Raw genomic sequence first — 23908 nt, 5'->3', positions numbered from 1 at the left:
TAAACTTTTCAGCACTGATCCCAGATGAGTTTAAAAAATTTTGCTCTTTTTCACTTTAGGGAGCAGAGGGGATGAGGCCCGGGGGCGGGGGGAGAGGATTGTATCCATGGCCTACCACTGAGCCACATCTCCCATCCTCAAGCCATTTTCTGATGAGACAGAAGAAAACATTGAGTGAGCAGCAAGTATCAGAATGATGTAGGCCTCTGCACTGGGACGACAGCAACAGTGTGGGTGTCCCGCTTACCTCAAGCGTATCAGCGCCCAGAACTGTGGTATGTTTCTGGAACATCCTAGGTCTTAAGACATTTTAAATGAAAGAGGTATCTGGGGGCGGGAGGGTGGAGTTGTGGCACAGGGAGGATATGAACTGAGGAAACCTGAGCTCTCTAGAAGTGCAAAGACACTGACCGCATGTAAAGGCAAGTCTAAACCTACTCCACCACCAGTCAGTCATCAAGGCTTCCTGCTAAATTCTCTTAGTACTCAGAAGGAATCTGGGTTAGAGCTACTGACTGCGGTGCAGGCAGAGAACTCCGTGACATTTCACATCACAAAAGTCAAGGCAGGTGCAGGCACAGATGCAAACCCTCAGACACTGTAGCCTGAGATGCCTCTAATGAACTCTTGCAAGGCTGAGTGTGCGTTGGCTACAGGGAGGGGAGGCTAGACTCTCCCTGCTCTTACTTGGGGCCTGGGACTGGAACCTAGTTCCACCCATGCAGCTGCAAGGGCTTTTAGTCTTGGGGGGAAGTGTTGTTGCAGGGTGTGATTTAGCTCATGAGGGGCCAAGGGTATAGCTTCTACTTGAGTGGGGAACACGGGTCCTTGAGGACCAGCATGGATACAGGGCCTACGCTTGTAGGAAACAGACCCTGTGTGGTGTGTGTGCCAAATCCCTGGCCTCTAAGGAGTAAGGACACAATTTTGGCCCATGTGGGGTCAGGAATCTACATAGCCATCATGGGCCCGAGGTCAAGTGGGCCTTTATGAGACAGGAACCCCATCTTGGCCTATTCGGGCCAGAAAACTTCATGGCCAGTAAGGGCCCCAATGGCTTGCGGGATTCTAGGGAACAAGGACCTAGCCTTGGCCTGCCCAGGTATGGGACCAGGGAAGTACCAGTCCTGTTGGGTCTGAGCTGCCCACAAAGGAATGAGATGACCTGTGGGTGGCCCCTGCCGGGACACCTCACCTGCGCTTGTCCTTTTGCTCTCCTCACCTCTTTCCAGTCCCTTGAGAAGAAGCAGCTTCAAAAGCTGCGGGGCAGGCTGTGCAGTGATGCATTCTGGGAAGGCCCACGGAGTGGAGTGTCTGCGCTGAGCTTAAAGGTAACAGATTGGCATGTGGGTGTTCCCTGATGTCGGTTACTTTCCTTGAACTGTGCTCATCCCAACGGCACCTGAAAGGGTGACAGGAGGCAGCGTGAGTGTTCCAGTGGAGTGGAAGCACTCGCTCAAGCTACCTACACCAAAGAGAATGAGGCTGGGTTTAACCCAATGCCGTGGAGAAACGTTTTTCAGAGGACAAATATTATAACTTCCGACAAGTTGGTGAAGAGAGGAAGGGGAAACATTGGAGAATAATAAGTGTCCATGTACTCTCTTACGTGACAAACCCGGTAATCTCCCATTCTAAGGTTGCGTTAACAGAGATGGGGATAGATAAAACTGGACTAAAAGGAGCCATAATATTGAAGGGGAGAGTGCTATTTCTGTGGATATTTGGCTTAAAACAAAAAGTATGAAGCTATTTATACAAGAGTTGGAAAGTGTTGGGAAATCAGGGGTTAGAACATCTAAGTTCTGACTCTTCATGAACTAACTTTGGAATGTATCAGCCTCCAGCTTTTTAACATCCATTTAAAATGTTGATTTTCTCAGTAAAGTAAGAGCAACTAATCCTCATACGCCTGAAGAGGTCAATGAAATACTGGTTAGAAAGCCTTAAAAAAATATGTGGCAAAGTCGAGCACTTGGAAGATCGTTAGTTTTGATACTAAGAGGACACCAAGAAAAATGAAAAATCTGCTTTCTATTACTGCTAATAGGCAGCCAAATTATGAAGTTTTACTAAGTATCATCTTTAGTCCCCCATGTAAAAAATTAGGGCATTAGACGGAGCTTAGGGGGAGATGAGAGCCTTTGTAACAGGACAGACATGATTAGGAAAATCATGTTTTAAAACTAACTGAGCTGGGGATAGAGCACAGTTGTAGAATGCTTGTCTGGTAGGCATGAAGTCCTGGGTTCCATCCTCAACTCTAAATCAAATGGGGTGCCAGTGCTGGGTGGAACCCAGTGTGTGGTAGGCGGAAACTGGAAGATCAGAAAGTTTAAGGTCATCATTAAGTACATAGTGAGTTTGAGGTCAGCCTGGGCAATATGAAACCCTGTCTCCAAAGTTGTTAGATTGGTGCTTTGGAGAGGACCACAGGTAGACATGGGAGATGGCCAAGCAACCACAGGTTGACACTGAAGAGCAAACGAGGAATGACGGTGGAATTCAGATAGCCTCCAAAGCACATGGGAGAAAGATCAAAGAGACTTATTTTAAAAGGTGGAAGTCGGCGGGGGGTGGGGGGGCTAAAAAGCAAAAACACAGTCTACAAATAATAATTTGATTTTTATCTCACTCAAGTCAGACTAAGTGAAAGCAACGGGATATAAAAACAAAACACAAACCACACACAGACACACACACAGACACACAGACACAGACACACAGACACAGACACACACACAGACACAGACACAGACACAGACACACACACACAGACACACACACACAGACACAGACACACACACACAGACACACACACACAGACACACACACAGACACACACACACACAGACACACACACACAGACACACAGACACACACAGACACACACAGACACACACAGACACACACAGACACACACACACACACACACACACACACACACACACACACATTCCAAATAAAACAACCCTAGAGGGTAAAGAACAGATAAACCAATTCTGACATAAATCATGAAAATGGCAGCATATACGGCAGTGGTTCTCAACCTGTGGGTCGCGACCCCAGGCCCAACAGACCCTCTTTTAAGGGTCACTTAACATTTACATTGTGCTTCATAACAGTAGAAAAATTATCATAATTAAATAGCAACAGAACAATTGTATGGTAGGGGGTCACCACCACATGAAAAGTGTTAAAGGGTCACAGCGCCAGGAAGGTGGACACGCACTGATGCGAGGCAAGCCTGCTCAAAAAGAAACCATTTTGAATTTCAAGGACAAGAAATTAGGAAGAACTGACCCCAGGGCTGGGTGTCATGCAAGGTTGTGTCACTGAATGAGGGATTAGGTTTCTGAATGAGAAGCTACTTCAAAAGAAAGGAATCCAAGGTGTTGCTGACAGTGTGTGCCTGTGTTGCATTGTGAGACCCCACTGCAGCCTTGCTCTGATTACACAACACACACCATACACCGGGAATGCACATACACTCACCTTGCAATGCTAACATTCGCTACCGGAAACACCCTTGGCTCAGGTTCAAAATCTTGTATGGTATAAACTACAGAAAACACGTACTTTTAAATAATTTCCTACTATCATTTCTTTTGTTATTGTTGTTTTGTTTTGTGTTGTTTGTTGGTTGTTTGGTTGGTTTTCAACACATGATTTTTCTGTATAATGGCCTTGGCTGTTCTGGAACTCGCTCTGTAGACCAGGCTGGCCTTGAACTCTGAGAGCTGCCTACCTCTGCCTCCTAAGTGCTGGGATTAAAGGCGTGCACCACCATGCTTGCAGCCCTGTCATTTTCTAATATGTAGCAAGTGTGTATAACTCTGAATTGTATCATGTTAGAATGTTTGCTTTCCAAAATCGCAGTTCGGATTGCATACACAACTTTCACTTAAAAATTGCTAAATGAGTTTTGGCTTTAGTTTGATTTCTGAAATGGGTCCAGTATTTTGTTCTGTGTGCTTCCGTGAGGTGGCATCCTTAGCACTGGAGACGACAAAAGCAAAATACTGACCAACATGAAAATGTTGACGCTGGTATGCATCCAGAAGCATTATTCAGCCAATGTGTGTGTGTGTGTGCGTGTGCGTGTGTGTGTGTGTCTAAGGACACATGCATGTATGCACACAAGAGGACAGGTAGATGTTGGATGTTGGGTACCTTCCTCAATCACTTGCTGTCTTATTTCTTAAGCTAGGGCCCAGGGCTTCTCTTTGAACATGAAGGTCCCAAGTTTGTCAAGACTCTGCGGTCGGCAAGCTCCTGGGATCCCCCTGTCTTCACCTCCTCAGCTCTGGGATTCTAGGCATGTGTTATCATGCCTGGCTTTTCCATGGGTGCTTAGGGGAGTCCAGAGGGCTTCTCATGCTGCATGTCCAACACTTTACTAGTTGAGCCATCTCCCTAGCACCTAGTAATTCATAATTTATATTAAAATAAATACACACACTCATCTCATTTACTTCTGTCTTTAGTAAGTGGTAAAAAAATATTCACACAAAAGAATTCTTTAAATTTATGATTTATTTATTATTAGTAAATATTTGATTCGTATAGCTATTTTATATACCTATATATTCAGAATTGCAAAAACATTTCTTGGGTGGAAAGAGGGCTTGTGAATAGAAAAAGCTTAAGAAGTTTAAGAACACTTGGAGTTCGAGAAAGACTTTTAGGCTTCCTTTGTTTCTATTGTTTGACTGCTGGGGATTGAAGCTAGGCTTTGTAGATGCTTGATAAGTATTCCACCACTGAAATAATCCACCTGCCTCAAGAAAAGTCATAATGTATACAGTTCAAAATGGTTAAATATATTTTTCCAAATAACTGTCCTAGGCCAGCTTCTGTAGCCCCACAGGTGTAAAGGCAGTGGGGGTAAGTGGTGGGGAGTGTGGAAGACTCACCCTCAGCTCATTTCAACTAACAGATCAGCCTTCGATTAAGAGTCACTCAGTGGCTTCCTGGTTGCTGCCGCCGCAAAGAGCCCTTGGGCAGCACCCCGCGAGCAAACTTGAGCCTCGGGACCACAGGTAAGACCAACTTGTCTGCTGCAAGAGAGCTGCCTGGTGAGATCGGGACACACAGAGGCAGAGTTCATCTAGGACCAGGCACGTCCTGTGTTTGCCGGAGGTCCCACGCCCGCGGATCCCGGGCCCTCAGCAGCTCTCTGCTCCCAGACCCTGTGGGAAAGACACCTCACCGCCTGATCAGGTGGGCACTCCTGAGGCTGCAGAGCGGAAGAGACCACCAACACTGCCCACCCCTGCCCACATCCCTGGCCCAAGAGGAAACTGTATAAGGCCTCTGGGCTCCCGTGGGGGAGGGCCCAGGAGCGGCAGGACCCCTGCCTGAGACACTGCCGGAACCTGAGGGAAACAGACCGGATAAACAGTTCTCTGCACCCAAATCCCGTGGGAGGGAGAGCTGAACGTTCAGAGAGGCAGACAAGCCTGGGAAACCAGAAGAGACTGCTCTCTGTACATACATCTCGGACGCCAGAGGAAAACACCAAAGGCCATCTGGAACCCTGGTGCACTGAAGCTCCCGGAAGGGGCAGCACAGGTCTTCCTGGTTGCTGCCGCTGCAGAGAGCCCTTGGGCAGCACCCCGCGAGCAAACTTGAGCCTCGGGACCACAGGTAAGACCAACTTGTTTGCTGCAAGAAAGCTGCCTGGTGAACTCAAGACACAGGCCCACAGGAACAGCTGAAGACCTGTAGAGAGGAAAAACTACACGCCCGAAAGCAGAACACTCTGTCCCCATAACTGACTGAAAGAGAGGAAAACAGGTCTACAGCACTCCTGACACACAGGCTTATAGGACAGTCTAGCCACTGTCAGAAATAGCAGAACAAAGTAACACTAGAGATAATCTGATGGCGAGAGGCAAGCGCAGGAACCCAAGCAACAGAAACCAAGACTACATGCCATCATCGGAGCCCAATTCTCCCACCAAAACAAACATGGAATATCCAAACACACCAGAAAAGCAAGATCTAGTTTCAAAATCATATCTGATCATGATGCTGGAGGACTTCAAGAAAGACATGAACACACTTAGGGAAACACAGGAAAACATTAATAAACAAGTAGAAGCCTACAGAGAGGAATCGGAAAAATCTCTGAAAGAATTCCAGGAAAACACAATCAAACAGTTGAAGGAATTAAAAATGGAAATAGAAGCAATCAAGAAAGAACACATGGAAACAACCCTGGATATAGAAAACCAAAAGAAGAGACAAGGAGCTGTAGATACAAGCCTCACCAACAGAATTCAAGAGATGGAAGAGAGAATCTCAGGAGCAGAAGATTCCATAGAAATCATTGACTCAACTGTCAAAGATAATGTAAAGCGGAAAAAGCTACTGGTCCAAAACATACAGGAAATCCAGGACTCAATGAGAAGATCAAACCTAAGGATAATAGGTATAGAAGAGAGTGAAGACTCCCAGCTCAAAGGACCAGTAAATATCTTCAACAAAATCATAGAAGAAAACTTCCCTAACCTAAAAAAAGAGATACCAATAGGCATACAAGATGCCGACAGAACTCCAAATAGATTGGACCAGAAAAGAAACACCTCCCGTCACATAATTGTCAAAACACCAAATGCACAAAATAAAGAAAGAATATTAAAAGCAGTAAGGGAAAAAGGTCAAGTAACATATAAAGGCAGACCTATCAGAATCACACCAGACTTCTCGCCAGAAACTATGAAGGCCAGAAGATCCTGGACTGATGTCATACAGACCCTAAGAGAACACAAATGCCAGCCCAGGTTACTGTATCCTGCAAAACTCTCAATTAACATAGATGGAGAAACCAAGATATTCCATGACAAAACCAAATTTACACAATATCTTTCTACAAATCCAGCACTACAAAGGATAATAAATGGTAAAGCCCAACATAAGGAGGCAAGCTATACCCTAGAAGAAGCAAGAAACTAATCGTCTTGGCAACAAAACAAAGAGAATGAAAGCACACAAACATAACCTCACATCCAAATATGAATATAACGGGAAGCAATAACCACTATTCCTTAATATCTTTCAACATCAATGGCCTCAACTCCCCAATAAAAAGAAATAGATTAACAAACTGGATACGCAACGAGGACCCTGCATTCTGCTGCCTACAGGAAACACACCTCAGAGACAAAGACAGACACTACCTCAGAGTGAAAGGCTGGAAAACAACTTTCCAAGCAAATGGTCAGAAGAAGCAAGCTGGAGTAGCCATTCTAATATCAAATAAAATCAATTTTCAACTAAAAGTCATCAAAAAAGATAAGGAAGGACACTACATATTCATCAAAGGAAAAATCCACCAAGATGAACTCTCAATCCTAAATATCTATGCCCCAAATACAAGGGCACCTACATACGTAAAAGAAACCTTACTAAAGCTCAAAACACACATTGGACCTCACACAATAATAGTGGGAGATTTCAACACCCCACTCTCATCAATGGACAGATCATGGAAACAGAAAGTAAACAGAGATGTAGACAGACTAAGAGAAGTCATGAGCCAAATGGACCTAACGGATATTTATAGAACATTCTATCCTAAAGCAAAAGGATATACCTTCTTCTCAGCTCCTCATGGTACTTTCTCCAAAATTGACCATATAATTGGTCAAAAAACGGGCCTCAACAGGTACAGAAAGATAGAAATAATCCCATGCGTGCTATCGGACCACCACCGCCTAAAACTGGTCTTCAATAACAATCATGAAAGAATGTCCACATATACTTGGAAATTGAACAATGCTCTACTCAATGATAACCTGGTCAAGGAAGAAATAAAGAAAGAAATTAAAAACTTTTTAGAATTTAATGAAAATGAAGGTACAACATACCCAAACTTATGGGACACAATGAAAGCTGTGCTAAGAGGAAAACTCATAGCGCTGAGTGCCTGCAGAAAGAAACAGGAAAGAGCATATGTCAGCAGCTTGACAGCACACCTAAAAGCTCTAGAACAAAAAGAAGCAAATACACCCAGGAGGAGTAGAAGGCAGGAAATAATCAAACTCAGAGCTGAAATCAACCAAGTAGAAACAAAAAGGACCCTAGAAAGAATCAACAGAACCAAAAGTTGGTTCTTTGAGAAAATCAACAAGATAGATAAACCCTTAGCCAGACTAACGAGAGGACACAGAGAGTGCGTCCAAATTAACAAAATCAGAAATGAAAAGGGAGACATAACAACAGATTCAGAGGAAATTCAAAAAATCATCAGATCTTACTACAAAAACCTATATTCAACAAAACTTGAAAATCTTCAGGAAATGGACAATTTCCTAGACAGATACCAGGTACCGAAGTTGAATCAGGAACAGATAAACCAGTTAAACAACCCCATAACTCCTAAGGAAATAGAAGCAGTCATTAAAGATCTCCCAACCAAAAAGAGCCCAGGTCCAGACGGGTTTAGTGCAGAATTCTATCAAACCTTCATAGAAGACCTCATACCAATATTATCCAAACTATTCCACAAAATTGAAACAGATGGATCACTACCGAATACCTTCTACGAAGCCACAATTACTCTTATACCTAAACCACACAAAGACACAACAAAGAAAGAGAACTTCAGACCAATTTCCCTTATGAATATCGACGCAAAAATACTCAACAAAATTCTGGCAAACCGAATCCAAGAGCACATCAAAACAATCATCCACCATGATCAAGTAGGCTTCATCCCAGGCATGCAGGGATGGTTTAATATACGGAAAACCATCAACGTGATCCATTATATAAACAAACTGAAAGAACAAAACCACATGATCATTTCATTAGATGCTGAGAAAGCATTTGACAAAATTCAACACCCCTTCATGATAAAAGTCCTGGAAAGAATAGGAATTCAAGGCCCATACCTGAACATGGTAAAAGCCATATACAGCAAACCAGTTGCTAACATTAAACTAAATGGAGAGAAACTTGAAGCAATCCCACTAAAATCAGGGACTAGACAAGGCTGCCCACTCTCCCCCTACTTATTCAATATAGTTCTTGAAGTTCTAGCCAGAGCAATCAGACAACAAAAGGATGTCAAGGGGATACAGATCGGAAAAGAAGAAGTCAAAATATCACTATTTGCAGATGACATGATAGTATATTTAAGTGATCCCAAAAGTTCCACCAGAGAACTACTAAAGCTGATAAACAACTTCAGCAAAGTGGCTGGGTATAAAATTAACTCAAATAAATCAGTTGCCTTCCTCTATACAAAAGAGAAACAAGCCGAGAAAGAAATTAGGGAAACGACACACTTCATAATAGACCCAAATAATATAAAGTACCTCGGAGTGACTTTAACAAAGCAAGTAAAAGATCTGTACAATAAGAACTTCAAGACACTGAAGAAGGAAATTGAAGAAGACCTCAGAAGATGGAAAGATCTCCCATGCTCATGGATTGGCAGGATTAATATAGTAAAAACGGCCATTTTACCAAAAGCAATCTACAGATTCAATGCAATCCCCATCAAAATACCAATCCAATTCTTCAAAGAGTTAGACAGAACAATTTGCAAATTCATCTGGAATAACAAAAAACCCAGGATAGCTAAAGCTATCCTCAACAATAAAAGGACTTCAGGGGGAATCACTATCCCTGAACTCAAGCAGTATTACAGAGCAATAGTGATAAAAACTGCATGGTATTGGTACAGAGACAGACAGATAGACCAATGGAATAGAATTGAAGACCCAGAAATGAACCCACACACATATGGTCACTTGATTTTTGACAAAGGAGCCAAAACCATCCAATGGAAAAAAGATAGCATTTTCAGCAAATGGTGCTGGTTCAACTGGAGGTCAACATGTAGAAGAATGCAGATCGATCCATGCTTATCACCCTGTACAAAGCTTAAGTCCAAGTGGATCAAGGACCTCCACATCAAAGCAGACACACTCAAACTAATAGAAGAAAAACTAGGGAAGCATCTGGAACACATGGGCACTGGAAAAAATTTCCTGAACAAAACACCAATGGCTTACGCTCTAAGATCAAGAATTGACAAATGGGATCTCATAAAACTGCAAAGCTTCTGTAAGGCAAAGGACACTGTGGTTAGGACAAAACGGCAACCCACAGATTGGGAAAAGATCTTTACCAATCCTACAACAGATAGAGGCCTTATATCCAAAATATACAAAGAACTCAAGAAGTTAGACCACAGGGAAACAAATAACCCTATTAAAAAATGGGGCTCAGAGCTAAACAAAGAATTCACAGCTGAGGAATGCCAAATGGCTGAGAAACACCTAAAGAAATGTTCAACATCTTTAGTCATAAGGGAAATGCAAATCAAAACAACCCTGAGATTTCACCTCACACCAGTGAGAATGGCTAAGATCAAAAACTCAGGGGACAACAGATGCTGGCGAGGATGTGGAGAAAGAGGAACACTCCTCCATTGTTGGTGGGATTGCAAACTGGTACAACCATTGTGGAAATCAGTCTGGAGGTTCCTCAGAAAATTGGACATTGAACTGCCTGAGGATCCAGCTATACCTCTCTTGGGCATATACCCAAAAGATGCCCCAACATATAAAAAAGACACGTGCTCCACTATGTTCATTGCAGCCTTATTTATAATAGCCAGAAGCTGGAAAGAACCCAGATGCCCTTCAACAGAGGAATGGATACAGAAAATGTGGTACATCTACACAATGGAATATTACTCAGCTATCAAAAACAACGACTTTATGAAATTCGTAGGCAAATGGCTGGAACTGGAAAATATCATCCTGAGTGAGCTAACCCAAACACAGAAAGACATACATGGTATGCACTCACTGATAAGTGGCTATTAGCCCAAATGCTTGAATTACCCTAAATGCCTAGAACAAATGAAACTCAAGACAGATGATCAAAATGTGAATGGTTCACTCCTTCTTTAAAAGGGGAACAAGAATACCCTTGGCAGGGAAGAGAGAGGCAAAGATTAAAACAGAGACTGAAGGAACACCCATTCAGAGCCTGCCCCACATGTGGCCCATGCATATACAGCCATCCAATTAGACAAGATGGATGAAGCAAAGAAGTGCAGACCGACAGGAGCCGGATGTAGATCTCTCCTGAGAGACACAGCCAGAATACAGCAAATACAGAGGCGAATACCAGCAGCAAACCACTGAACCGAGAATAGGACCCCCGTTGAAGGAATCAGAGAAAGAACTGGAAGAGCTTGAAGGGGCTCGAGACCCCATATGTACAACAATGCCAAGCAACCAGAGCTTCCAGGGACTAAGCCACTACCTAAAGACTATACATGGACTGATACTGGACTCTGACCTCATAGGTAGCAATGAATATCCTAGTAAGAGCACCAGTGGAAGGGGAAGCCCTGGGTCCTGCTAAGACTGAACCCCCAGTGAACTAGACTGTTGGGGGGAGGGGGACAAAGGGGGGAGGGTGGGGAGGGGAACACCGATAAGAAAGGGGAGGGGGGAGGGGGATGTTTGCCCGGAAACTGGGAAAGGGAATAACACTCGAAATGTATATAAGAAATACTCAAGTTAATAATTAAAAAAAAGAGAGATGATTAATGGACAGCATGGTCAAATTCAAAACTTTCTGATATATAAAACTTTATAAATGGAACTACTCCATCAATAGGCAAAGTGTAACTAAAATCTGTCTAGATGGATAGTGTGTAATTTCTGCATAGGACTCTGTTTAGTAAATACATCACTGTATATTTCAGGAATCTTGCTCCAATAAAGGAACACAAAGATTTAATAAAAAAAAGAAGTGGAAAAAAAAAAAGAGTCACTCAGTGTACCCTGTGTCAGCGTGTGTTTGCAAAGTGCCTCATTTCAGTAGTTCCCCTCTTCAGCAGCAAGTATGGAATCTATACCAAGGAAAAAAGCAGTCAAAATATATGTAGGTAGATAATAATTCAGTGAAATATTTCTGATTGTGTTTACAATACAAAATTGGATTATTATATAAGATGGGCTTATCATCTGCTTCTCTTTAACTGATCAGAGCAAAGAAAACATACCAAGACATTTAGACTGAGAGTGAAACTAGGGATGTAGTTCGGTGGTTGTGTGTCTGCCTAGCATGCATAGGGTTGTAAATTCAATTCATAGTAGACGAATTCATTAACTAGATAACTGATACAATACACTGCAGAATTAAAGCCTCAAAGTCACCGTGCCCTGGATTATCTTAAAACCTTCTGTAGATATCACGGTATTCCACACCACCACCACCCCCAACAATGATTCACAACCCAAATGGTACAGCCTGTATCCATCCATTACGTCAGGCTGGGTTTCCAGAGCCACCTGCCTTGCATGTCACTGTCCCAATGGCATGCGGGCTGGTGAGCTTACGAAGCCAGCCGCCCACAGCAGGCATGGCATCCCACACATCTGGAAATCTGCATGACCCATTGTCTTTGGAAGCAGTCCTTGGCCGTCATAGCATACAATTAAAGACTGAAACAAGCAGTATCATGTATTTGCTTTGGACAAGGCATCCTGGCAACCTAGCCAGGAACTCAGTACTCTTTTCAGATCTGTTTCCTAACCCAAAACTGAAGGTAGCCTCTTTGGCTCACACAGACTCTTCAGAGACTCGAGCTGTTTGTGACCACTTCCACACACCCCCTGACTTAACTACTAATCTTTAAGAAAAGTCACTGATGAGGGGAAGAAGCTGTTGTGGATTGGTTCTGTTCCAGCCTACTGCTCATTTCCTCTCCATATACACAGCACATATAAAGGTGAGACACTTGTCTGCAAGGTGCAAATCCTGGGGTTCGATACCTACTATGACCACCCCAAGAAAAAATAATGCATGTCACATCCAAGCAAAGATCACTGCTTGACAACAGAAACAAAACCTGCCAGCAATCTACTAAGAAAATTTTATTTTTATTATTTAGAAAATAGCAAAATGAATAAAATTATATAAGCATTTATTCTGATTATACAAGCAATTAAACAAACTGCAGCTGATTTTCTCCTAATTGATTAAATAATAAAGACAAGAAACCAATCACTGTGCAAGGAGGCGGCGGCCTTCCAGGTCAGAGACAGGAAGAGGGAAGGTGGGAGGAGGGACTTCCTTTTTGACAGCAGGGGCAGAGTGGAGATGTAGGCTGGGGACTGATCGTTCTGGTGGATTTCTGCCACCGGAAGATTTCTAACATAGAATAATTGGTGAGTTTAGGACGATAGATTCTGTGCCCAGCAATTGTGTTATCTGTTGATCTTGAACTAAGATTGTCTGGTGTTTTCCATTTCTCTGCGATTCAAACTGAGCCCCAGGGAAAGGTAACCACAGCGGAGGAGGGTTTGTGAGGGTGCGCCCCCAGCTAGCCGAGGGAATTTGGGCTTGCTGATAGGATTGGCAGTTGCCAGCTGCTGGGTTAGATGACTGGAAATGTGAGTGGGTTCCACAGGCAAGCAAACCTCTAGAAGTTGGGCGGACACGATTTGGGCAGACACCACATGGGGTTAGCCATGGGGGCCGGGAGACCACCAGGGCCAGAACGTAGCTGGAGATAGCACGGATTGATTTTCAATCATTACACGCAACAACACACAAAAATATCCAGACTCAAGAGACAGAGAATCCTGCCCTTTCTTGTAATTTATTGGATTTTTTTTAAATGTCGCTAGCAATCACAAATGTGCTGGGCTTCATTGCAGATAGATAGATAGATAGATAGATAGATAGATAGATAGATAGATAGATAGATAGATAGATGAGATAGACAGACAGACAGATGCATGCATGCATGCATGCATGCATGCATATATATGACAAACTTTTGTTTGACTTGGTGATAGATGCCTGGAATCCTAGCACTTATGAGTCACTGATGGGAAAACAATGAGCTTGAGGTCAGCCTAGCTAAACAGTGAGGCAAGACCGTTTCAAGAAAAAAAAAACCTAAAAAAAAAAAAAATAAGACACAGGCAAGCCTATAGGCATTCTTACCTAATGTCTTTCATGTAACTCATCCTTAGAACCCTACCACCTTCAGCGATCAAGCAGATCTTAGCTTAAATACTGAGCTTAGGAATGACTCAGCGACAAAGAACATGCGCTACTCTTACAGAAGACCGGAGTTCAGTTGCCGGTAGCCATGCGGGTGGCTCGTAATCCTTGGTGGCTCACAAGATCCATTAGATCCAGCTCCAAGGGATCTGATGCCCTCTTCTGGTCTCTGGGACATAGCACTTACATGATATTCACACACACACACACACACACACACACACACACACACACACACACACACACACACACACCTTAAAAGAAGACCTACCACCTGAGCTTTTCATGATGGGAAGGAAGTCAAGGACAGAGCACACCTTATACTGTTTATACTTCTGTCTAAATACCAGAGACCCAGTGCTTGAAAGTAAAACTAAATTCCAGAAAAGGAGAAACATATGCAATCAGGGTCTTTACAAACATCCACTTCACCCCATACGGAAACTGGGCAACAGTTAAGTCCAATGACTTCATAAAGCTCAACATCAACTGCAAATTTCAGCAGGGGCCACTATTGTCTTTATTGTACTTCAACAGTATATGCACCGTGGGAGGATGCATGGCTTTATCCATAAAGGGCTTGGTCTGAGTTCATCTCCATCAGCCTAAGAATAACCAGAACATTAAGAATTAGTTTGCTATTGATCTATGACAATAGAGTTTTTAAAAGACATTTTCATAGCTACGATTTGCACATGGCTATTTCAGCCCAGCAAAGTGCCTTTGCATGTTGTGAATGAGTGAGTCCACTTGTAGCTCAATATGTAGGTCACATTTCCAAACACCTATGCCTCACAAGTCTGCCAATTGGAGTCCTACTAGGTTGTGTCACACAGTGTGGACATGGGCCCTGCATACCAGAGGAAGAGGAGAGAAGATGGGTGGCAGGTAAATTCAGGGTGATGTCAATGACCTGGAATGCCCTTTTCAACGATGGAGTTCAACTGTTTCTGATGGATGGCATGCTCGGAGCCTGTTATGTCAAGGTTGCCACTCAAAATTCCAGTATTCACATGGCACAGAAAACTCAAATAGGTTGAAAAACATTGTCCCTGTGTAGTCTGTCCTCTCTTTCCCTGTGTACTTGGGTCTGACTAAGCCGACTTCTCCAAATGCACTGGTAACTTAAAGTAATTTTTAAATTAAATTTTAATCTCGTTTTCTCAGCCTTGTTCCCCCACGTGCCCTCCTCTTCCATTTAATCCTGCTTCTACTCTTATGCCTTCTTTTACATGTGTGTGCATAGATGTGACCAAGCATGTGTGCATGTATGTGACCAAGGAATCTGATTAGGTTTACTTAGGATTGTAAGTAAACAACTTAGACAACCTATCAGTGTCTTCATCACTGAAAGAAATGTCTTCCCCTCTTCCAGAAACCAGTAACTGACTATAGATCCTCAGGGAGGGGATCCCGTGAGCTCCTCATCCTAGGGAACGCTAAGCCAAAGAACTTTCATGTATTGTGTGTGTATATATGTGTACTTGAACTCATCTGTGCACATGTGTGTACCGGCATGCTCATGTGAACATAGAGAACAGAGGTCAGCCTCAGACATCATTCTTGTCAGCAGGTCCACCCCTTGTTTTGAGACTAGGGCTCTCACTGGACCTGGAGCTCACCAATTCAGCTAGACTGGCTGGACAGTAAGGCACGTATCCTCCTGCCTCTAGCTCCCAAACATTGTTACGGGCTCGAACCATTGTGTGTGCTTTTCCTGAGGGTTCTGGGAACTGGGCTTAGGTTCTCATGCTTACATAGCAAGCAGTTTGCTAAGCCTAGCTCCAGTGTGCCGATAGTGCCTTAGTGATCCACGTACCTCTTCTCAGACTCTTTATCCCACACCCTGAACTCCATATGTAGCTTCCTTCTTGACACCCTGCCCAAGTTCTTGTCCCTACCTTGCATGTCTTTGTGTTTCTTTCTTACTTTCCTTCTGCTCAGACCCTCAGCAACCCCTTTCCCTCTTGTCTCTGTCCTCAGGTCAGCATATCTTCAGCGAATGTCACATCTGCACGTAAATAGCTCCTATACCTTGCTCTAATGATGCCCTTCTGATTTGCAGCAGAGGTTTTCTGTCTGCTGGCCACCATCTTGTGCTGACATCAGTGCTAAAAAGCACTAGGTGAAAATGTAGCTCATTATTTTCTTCTCAAGACTTGTTCTTCATTTAAGTCATTTTCATCACACCACCACCCTCAGTGCAGCAGCAGCAGCAGCAGCAGCAGCAGCAGCAGCAGCAGCAGCAGCAGCAGCAGCCGCCCTGTGTATGAATAGAAGGCTCTTTGTTGCAGGGGACCTCCCTTCAATTACACTTGACCACTGTTTAAGACTCTAACTCAGTCCTAACACTTTCCTGAATTCTTTAGCACTTCCCTGCCCCACCCTAATTCTTTCTATTCCCCTTTCTTCTATGCCCAGAGGTCTCATTTAGTACCAAACCCTGCAAACTGGTTTTCAGATGTGATAGTGTCTCTGTCCTGATTCCCTATTTGTCTCTGTGCTAAGCTCTTTAGATTTCAGAATAAAAATCTTACACATTTCTCCCGAAATCTTTTTGGTTTCTGTCATTGTTTTAAAAGGGTTTACTTTTCACTTGCTACCCTTTTGGTCTCGTCTCTGAGGCTACTACATCAACTCTTTCCTCCTCTTAGTATGTTGTGTGTCTTAGCTTCAGCTTTCCCTGGTACTCTTCCCAAGGGCCCAGTGATTTGGTCGTCCATGCCTTGGTGTGTGTGGTGGTTTGAATATACTTGGCCCATAGGGAGTGGCACTATTAGGAGGTGTGGCCTTGTTGGAGGAAGTGCGTCACTGTAGGGGTGGGCTTTGGCGGTCTCCTCTTATGCTTAAGCCCCACCCAATGTGGAAGAGTCAGTCTCCTACTGGCTGCCTTGGGATCAAGATATAGAACTCACAGCTCCTTCTCCAGCACCATGTCTGCCCAGTCACTGCCATGCTTCCTGCCGTGATGATAATGGACTGAACCTCTGAAACTGTGAGCCAGCTCCAATTAAATGCAGTCACTTCTAAGAGTTGCTTTGGTGATGGTTTCCCTTCAAAGGAGTGAAACCCTAACTAAGACTGTGTGCTTTTATGCCCACTGGCATTTGCACATGGGGAGGTTTGCCACTGTGGGCTCCACTTAGCATGGACTTGGTTGAGGCATTTCTTCCGGCAAAGCTTCAGTGTCCATCTCTTCAGATGTTCCTCTTGCCTTACATTCTTCCAGAAAAGTTTATTCTAGTTTCCTACTTGGAGTTATAGGTGCTCTGGGAGCTGATGTGGAAAAAAAAAAAAGCTGGGAAGGGGGTGGTTTTCAACACCCAGATATTCAATGCAAGTGCTGTTCTGACTTTGGTCACCCCTGGTATCCTCTAGTTCAGAGACACTCCCTCCACTCTGCTAGCATTGGGCAGAACAGGGTCTGAGATTTATGGAATGGCTGCCTCAGAATTTACCTGCATTTAGTCAAAGGCTTTGCCAGCTCTCCACTGCTTAGAGAAACTATTCAAATCCCTCAGTTCAGCATGCTGGGTCATCTGACCTGAATACACCTTTCCAGACCTTATGACACCACTGCCACCCATACTCACAGCTGCAACAATTTTCATTTTCACCCACATCCAAGACCCTGTGTCCCCGTGATAGGAAACAATTACAATGATGCTTATGAGAGAATGTTGAGACCAGACTACCTAGAAGCCTCTACTTGGCTCGGCCAACCACTTTCCCAGCCTGTGATGATGCAAGTGGCTTCATCTTGTAAGGCCTTGTCAAGGCACCCACCATTTACCATCACCTCTGGGAGCTAAAGAGCACCTTGACTAGGAGGTGACATCTCGAGAACGCACATAAACTCCATGTTCTAATTGTCGACACACCTGTCTTCCCCATTCTCCAGCTCCTGAGAGGAATCTCTCCTGTTTGTGATATCTATGAAGTGATAGTGCTGTGGATACACTGGGGACAATGGAAAAAGAACCTGACAAATGGAAAGGCTGTTGACTCAAGTACTCTGCGACGGACGCTGCTAGGGGGGTCAAGTACAGAGAGCACAGGGCCACTTAGAATTAATGGTCTGGAACCAACTGAAGCAGCTTCCCACACCAGAAATCTGAGAGGCCCTTGCCAGAAAAACATGTTAAGGGCAAGCATCTGAGTGTGTAACAATGGTTGAAAGAGGCTGCAATGAGACTGGGACCTTTGCACAAGGTAACCTGCTTGGACTCCATGCCTTGTTGTGTGACTAGTATTTTTATCAAGCTAATTAATCTAGCATGCTAGGTGTACTAGATAATTATGAGGCATCAATGCAACTGTTACTAAAAATGGCTGAAGTGTGGCTACTTGGTATTTTAAAAACAAATAAGAATACACTTCCAGTGTTGGGCAAAATGCAGCAGAAACAACATGCCTATTGGTTCTGCATGGTCCAGAGAATATCTACAATAGCCATGCCTTTGGATTTGAATGAGTTTGTTAAGTGTAGAGCAAGCAAAAGAATAAATAGTGATTCGCAGACAGAGAGATGCAACAAACAGCAAAACATTAATCAGACACCTAAAACCTGAACTGCCCAACTGAGAGAGCAAACAAATGGTAATGCCATCAAATCAGAGCCCATCAACATCCAAGAGAAACAGCCCGGGAAAGCTGAGCATGAGCTGGAGTTCCTGATTGAGAGCCCAGGCAGAATGTCTTCTCTGGTGAAGCTTCCAAGTGAAAAAGCAAATAACATCAGTACAGACACCAACAGCAAACCTGGGACTCAAAACATCCACAAGAGACCGGGGGAACTGGGACAGTGAGCTGGAGCTTCCCACTAGGTCTTCACTCCAATGTCCTAACTTTGGGCTTTTCTCTTCCACTGCAAGCACTTTTATACCATGGAAGATACAACAGTAACCTTTGTTAGAAATGGTTCACCTTCTGGCTGTTTCCATTCCTGGGCTGTTTTGCCCTCTCTGTCATAGAACCCGCCCACCTTCAGACAAAAGACATTTTGAGATAAAGACATTTTGGTTTGAGGGATGGAGAAGGCAACCTTCTCAGTGAACTCATATACTTTCCTGACAGGAAATAATTTTACCCATTGAGCCACCATCTAATCCCATGTATATTTTAAAAAATTAATGTGGTCTGGCCACCTCTCTACCCACTTTCATCAGGCCTGCTGAACAGAAAGCCAACAGTTTAAATTCCTTCCTGTACCCAGAGTACCCTGTACTCTGGCTGATGAGTTCTTAGGATACCTCCCAGCTGCACTGATAAGTGTACTGTTCCCCTCTCCATAGTCCTGCCACCTTTATGCCTGTCCCACCCCTACCATCCACATGTCCTCAGGGGCACACCTAACTGCTGAGAGACTTGTATTACCCACTGAATTCCATTGTCCAGCCCAAGGATACCCATCAGAGGCCCTGTGGTATAAGGAACATCAAGGTTAGGTTCCCCCTCCCAATACTTGTTACATGAGGAACATCCAGGGGCAACCAGATGACTAAAGGCCAGCATTAACACAATCAGCAAAAGTCAGGGCAATATGACATCTTCAGAGCACAGCTATCCTACCACAGTAAGTCCTGATATCCTAACACAACCAAAGGAAAAGAACATGATCTTAAATCCAATCTTATAATGATGATAGATGCCTATAAAGAGGAAGTGAATACATTCTTTGAAGAAATAAAGGAAAATACAATTGAACAGGTAGAGGCCTTTAAAGTAGAAACAAATCCCTTAAAGAAATACAGGAAAATAAAATTAAACAGGTGAAGGAAATAAATAAAACTGTTCAAGACCTGAAAATAGAAATAGAAACAATAAAGACAACATAAACTGAGGGAATCCTGGAGATGTAAAACCTTGGGAAGACAACAGGAAAAAAACATGATCATCACCAACAGAATACAAGAGATGGAAGAGACAATCTCAGACATAAAAGATATGATAGAAGAAATTGGTACATCAGTAAAAGAAAATGTTAAATCTAAAAAATTCCTGATACAAGTCATCCAGGAAATCTGGATACTATGAAAAGATCTAACGTGAGAATAATAGGAATAATAGAAGGTGAACAGCACCAAGAATCAAAAAATATTTTTAACAAAATCATAGAAGAAAACCTTCCCAACCTAAAGAAAAGATGCTTACAAAACAGCAATGAGATTGAACCACAAAAGAAAATCCTCCTGCCACATAATAATCAAAACATTAAATCTACAGAACAACGACAACAACAACAACAACAACAACAACAACAACAACAACAAAAGAGTATTAAAAGCTTCAAGGGAAAAAGGCCAAGTAATATACAAAGAGGGACCTATCAGAATTATACCCAACTTCTCAACAGAAACTCTAAATGATTGGATAGACACCTTGCAGCCTTTGAAAAAAAAAACAGATGCCAACCTACACTACTATATCCAGCAAAACTCTCAATCACCGTAGATGGAGAAAACAAGATATTCCAAAACAAATCCAAATGTAAACAATAAATCCATAAATCCAGCCATACAGAAAAAAACTAGAAGAAAAACAACTTGAGGTGGTTAACTACAGAAAAGAAAACATAGGAAATAAGTAATTACATACCAGCATAAACAAATCAAGGGAAGCTTACACACACACACATACACACACACACACACACACACACACACACACACAAGCATCAACGTCAAAGTAACGGAAATTAACAATCATTGGTCATTAATATCTCTCAATATCAATGAACTCAGTTCCCCAATAAAAAGACAAGGGCTAACAGAATGGATTAAAAAACAGGATACATCATTCTGTTGCACACAAGAAACATACCTCAGAAATAAAGATAGACATTACCTCAGAGCAAAGGACTAGAAAAAAGTTCTCCAAGCAAACAGACCTAAAAAGCAAGCTGGGGTATCCATTCTAATATTTAATGAAATAGACTTTCAATTAAAATTAATCAAGAGATGGGAAAGGACACTTCATAGTTATTAAAGAAAAAATTCACCAAGATGACATGTCAATTTTGAACATCTATGCCCCAAACACAAAGGCACCCACATTTGTAAGGGCACCCACATTAAAAAAAAAACAAAACTGTTGAGTCTTGCATTGGTCATAGAAGGGACAGTGTGACATGGCTCCTGATCCTGGAACAGAGCCAGCAGGGTATGGGGCTCTACTAGTGTTTATGGTTACTGGACATAAGGCTTGTATACACACACACACACACACACACACACACACACACACACACACACATTCTACATGCCAAGATTATTGGGGAATGTCTTCCCTGGTATGGTTAATGACTTTATGATAATCAGAGACAGCACAAAGTTGATAGTGTATCTAGGGTCTCAGACAAATGGTAAACATGGTGACCTTCAGGATAGCCCTTAAGGCTGTGGGAAAGAACTCTGAAAACATGAGTTTCAGAATACATAAATCAGTGTAAGAGCTGTCCTTTACAGGGTTTTTCAACCATGCAAATATAAGGATGCATTATAAATTGTATGAGGAGCTTCATGGTCCTAAAAGAACAGAGACAGCTGTACTATGAGGCAGCTTTGCAAAAAGGTATTAAGAAAGGAGATAGAGATTTGGGGAATGGTGATTGCAGGGCAAGATCCCACCCAACTAAGTTTATTGTTTGTGCTTACAAAGGCAAGCAAATTCCTGAGCTCTAGGTCAGCCTGGGACACAGGCAGTTGGTCCAGGGCCAGGAGTGGTAGGAATGGTAATTTCAGGATAGGATCTCACCTGGCTAGCTTACTTCTGTGCTTACAAAGGCAGACAGATCTCTGAATTCATTTTATGTTAAGAAAGATGTGATATGCTTGCTGTCTTTTCCCAGGAGTCAAAGGGCTAAGGTAAAAAATGCTGATTGGTGGGATAATCAAAAGGGAAACTGGGGTAGACTACTGAACTGATATGTAAATAAAAGACTGGGCTTTGATCTGTGAGAGCTGAGCTAACTGGATGAGCTGTCTGGAGATCTGTAGAGAAAGCTGTTTTGAGCAGAAAACAGGCTGTCTGCTTACACCCATGATCTGATTTTGAGTCACCACTCCTGAACACCCCTTTTTCAGACCCCTCTCTCCAAGCTGAAGCTGGTCCTTGGCAAGAAACATTGCTAAAGTTTAAATCTCACATTGAACCCCACATATTAATAGTGTGAGACTTCAATACTCTACTCTCACCAATAAACAGTTCATCCAGAGAGAGAGAGAGAAATAATGAAACTGACATTGTAAATTAGATGGACCTAACAGATATATAAAGAACATTTCACCCAAACACAAAAGAATACACCCTCTTCTCAGGACCTCATAGAACCTTCTCCAAAACTGATGATATAGTCAGTCACAAAGCAAGCCTCAACAGACACAAGAAAATTGGAATAATGCCTTGTATCTTATCAGATCACCATGGATTAAAGCTGGACTTCAACAACAACAGAAAACCTAAAAAATTCATGGAAACTAAACAACAGCAGCAAATACACCCAAGAGGGGAAAAAGGAAAATTAGGGCTAAAATCAGTTAGGAAGAAGATTCAAACAAAACCAAGAAAATTAACAAGATAGACAACCCTTTAGCCAAACGAACTAAAGGCAGAGACCAAAATTAACAAGATCAGAAATGAAAAGGGAGATATAGCAACAGACACTGAGGAAATTCAAAAGCCTGTACTCCACAAAACTGGAACATCTAAATGAAATGGATTAATTTCTAGACAGATACCACTTACTAAAGTTAAATAAAGGTCAGGTTAACTATTTAAACATTCCTATAATCCCTAAGGAAATAGAACCAATCATTAAAAGTCCACAACCACTTTGGAAATCACTTTGTCACTTTCTAAGAAAACCAGAAATAGTTCTACCTCAAAACCCAATTATACCCCAAAGATACCCCACTATACTATAAGGACACTTGTTCAACTATGCTCATAGCAGCTTTACCCATAATAGTCAGAAACTGGAAATAATCTAAATGTCCCTTAACTGAAAAATAAAGAAAATGTGTTACATCTACACAATGGAATACTATTCAGCTATTAAAAACAAAAATATGAAATTTTCAAGCAAATGGATGGAGCTTGAGAATATCATCCTGAGCAAGGTACCCTGGAGCCAGAAAGACGTATGATATATATACTCATTTATAAGTAGACATTAGCCACAAACTGAAGAATATCCACACTTCAATCCACAGACCCAAAGATATGGCGTAATAAAGTAGGTCCCAAGTGAGGATGAGCAAATCTCTCAGGAGAGGAAACTTAATAGCAATTGGAGGTGGATGAAAAGAGGCAACTGGGTAGGAGAGGGCTGAGGAGGAGCTGGAGAAGGCTGGAAGTGTGAATGGAAATGGTGGGGTACATCTCTAGTAACTAGTTGGAGGTCTGCGACAGGGGAGAATACTGGGTGTCTGTGAGGATGACCCTAGCTGAAATTCCTACCAGAAGGGAGGTATAGAGACTGAAGTAGCCACCTCTTGTAGTCAGGTAGGATTTCCAGAGGAGGGAGGGGGGGTATCAGTCCACCTATAAAATCTTCAACACAAAATTTGTTCTGTTTACAAGACGTGCAAGGATAAAGATGGAGTACAGACTGAGAGCACAGTCAACCAATGACTGCCTCATTGGTTGAGACCTATTCCATGTGAAGGGATAACCCCTGGCACTATTAATGATTCTCTGCTATGCTTGCAGACAGGAACTTAGCATAACTGTCTCCAGAGAGGCCTCATCCAGCAGTGGAGGGAGGCAGATGCAGAGACCCATTGCCAATCATCAGGTATCGATCAGGAATTCCTGTGGAAGAGTTAAAGATAGAAGTGAGCAAGTCAGAGGGGTC

At 42.8% G+C, this 23908-nt stretch overlaps 1 protein-coding gene across 2 annotated transcripts in view; it reads right to left on the bottom strand.

Moving 5' to 3' along the window:
- Cers3 (ceramide synthase 3) overlaps nt 1–1546 on the bottom strand; it is a 105047-nt gene extending 103501 nt beyond the window's left edge. Inside the window, exon 1 of one of the 2 annotated variants that reach the window (XM_039087583.2) lies at nt 1223–1546. In XM_039087583.2, the coding sequence (XP_038943511.1) occupies nt 1223–1287 (65 nt within the window). In that variant the 5' untranslated portion in view covers nt 1288–1546. Of the gene's footprint in view, nt 1–1195 lie in introns of both variants that reach the window. The other variant, XM_039087587.2, reaches the window with a different exon arrangement.
- Between the last annotated feature and the right edge of the window lie 22362 nt (nt 1547–23908).

This window comes from Rattus norvegicus, chromosome 1 (assembly GCF_036323735.1).
Source record: "Rattus norvegicus strain BN/NHsdMcwi chromosome 1, GRCr8, whole genome shotgun sequence".
Classification (NCBI taxonomy): domain Eukaryota; kingdom Metazoa; phylum Chordata; class Mammalia; order Rodentia; family Muridae; genus Rattus; species Rattus norvegicus.
This window is presented reverse-complemented; position numbering and strand designations above follow the sequence as displayed.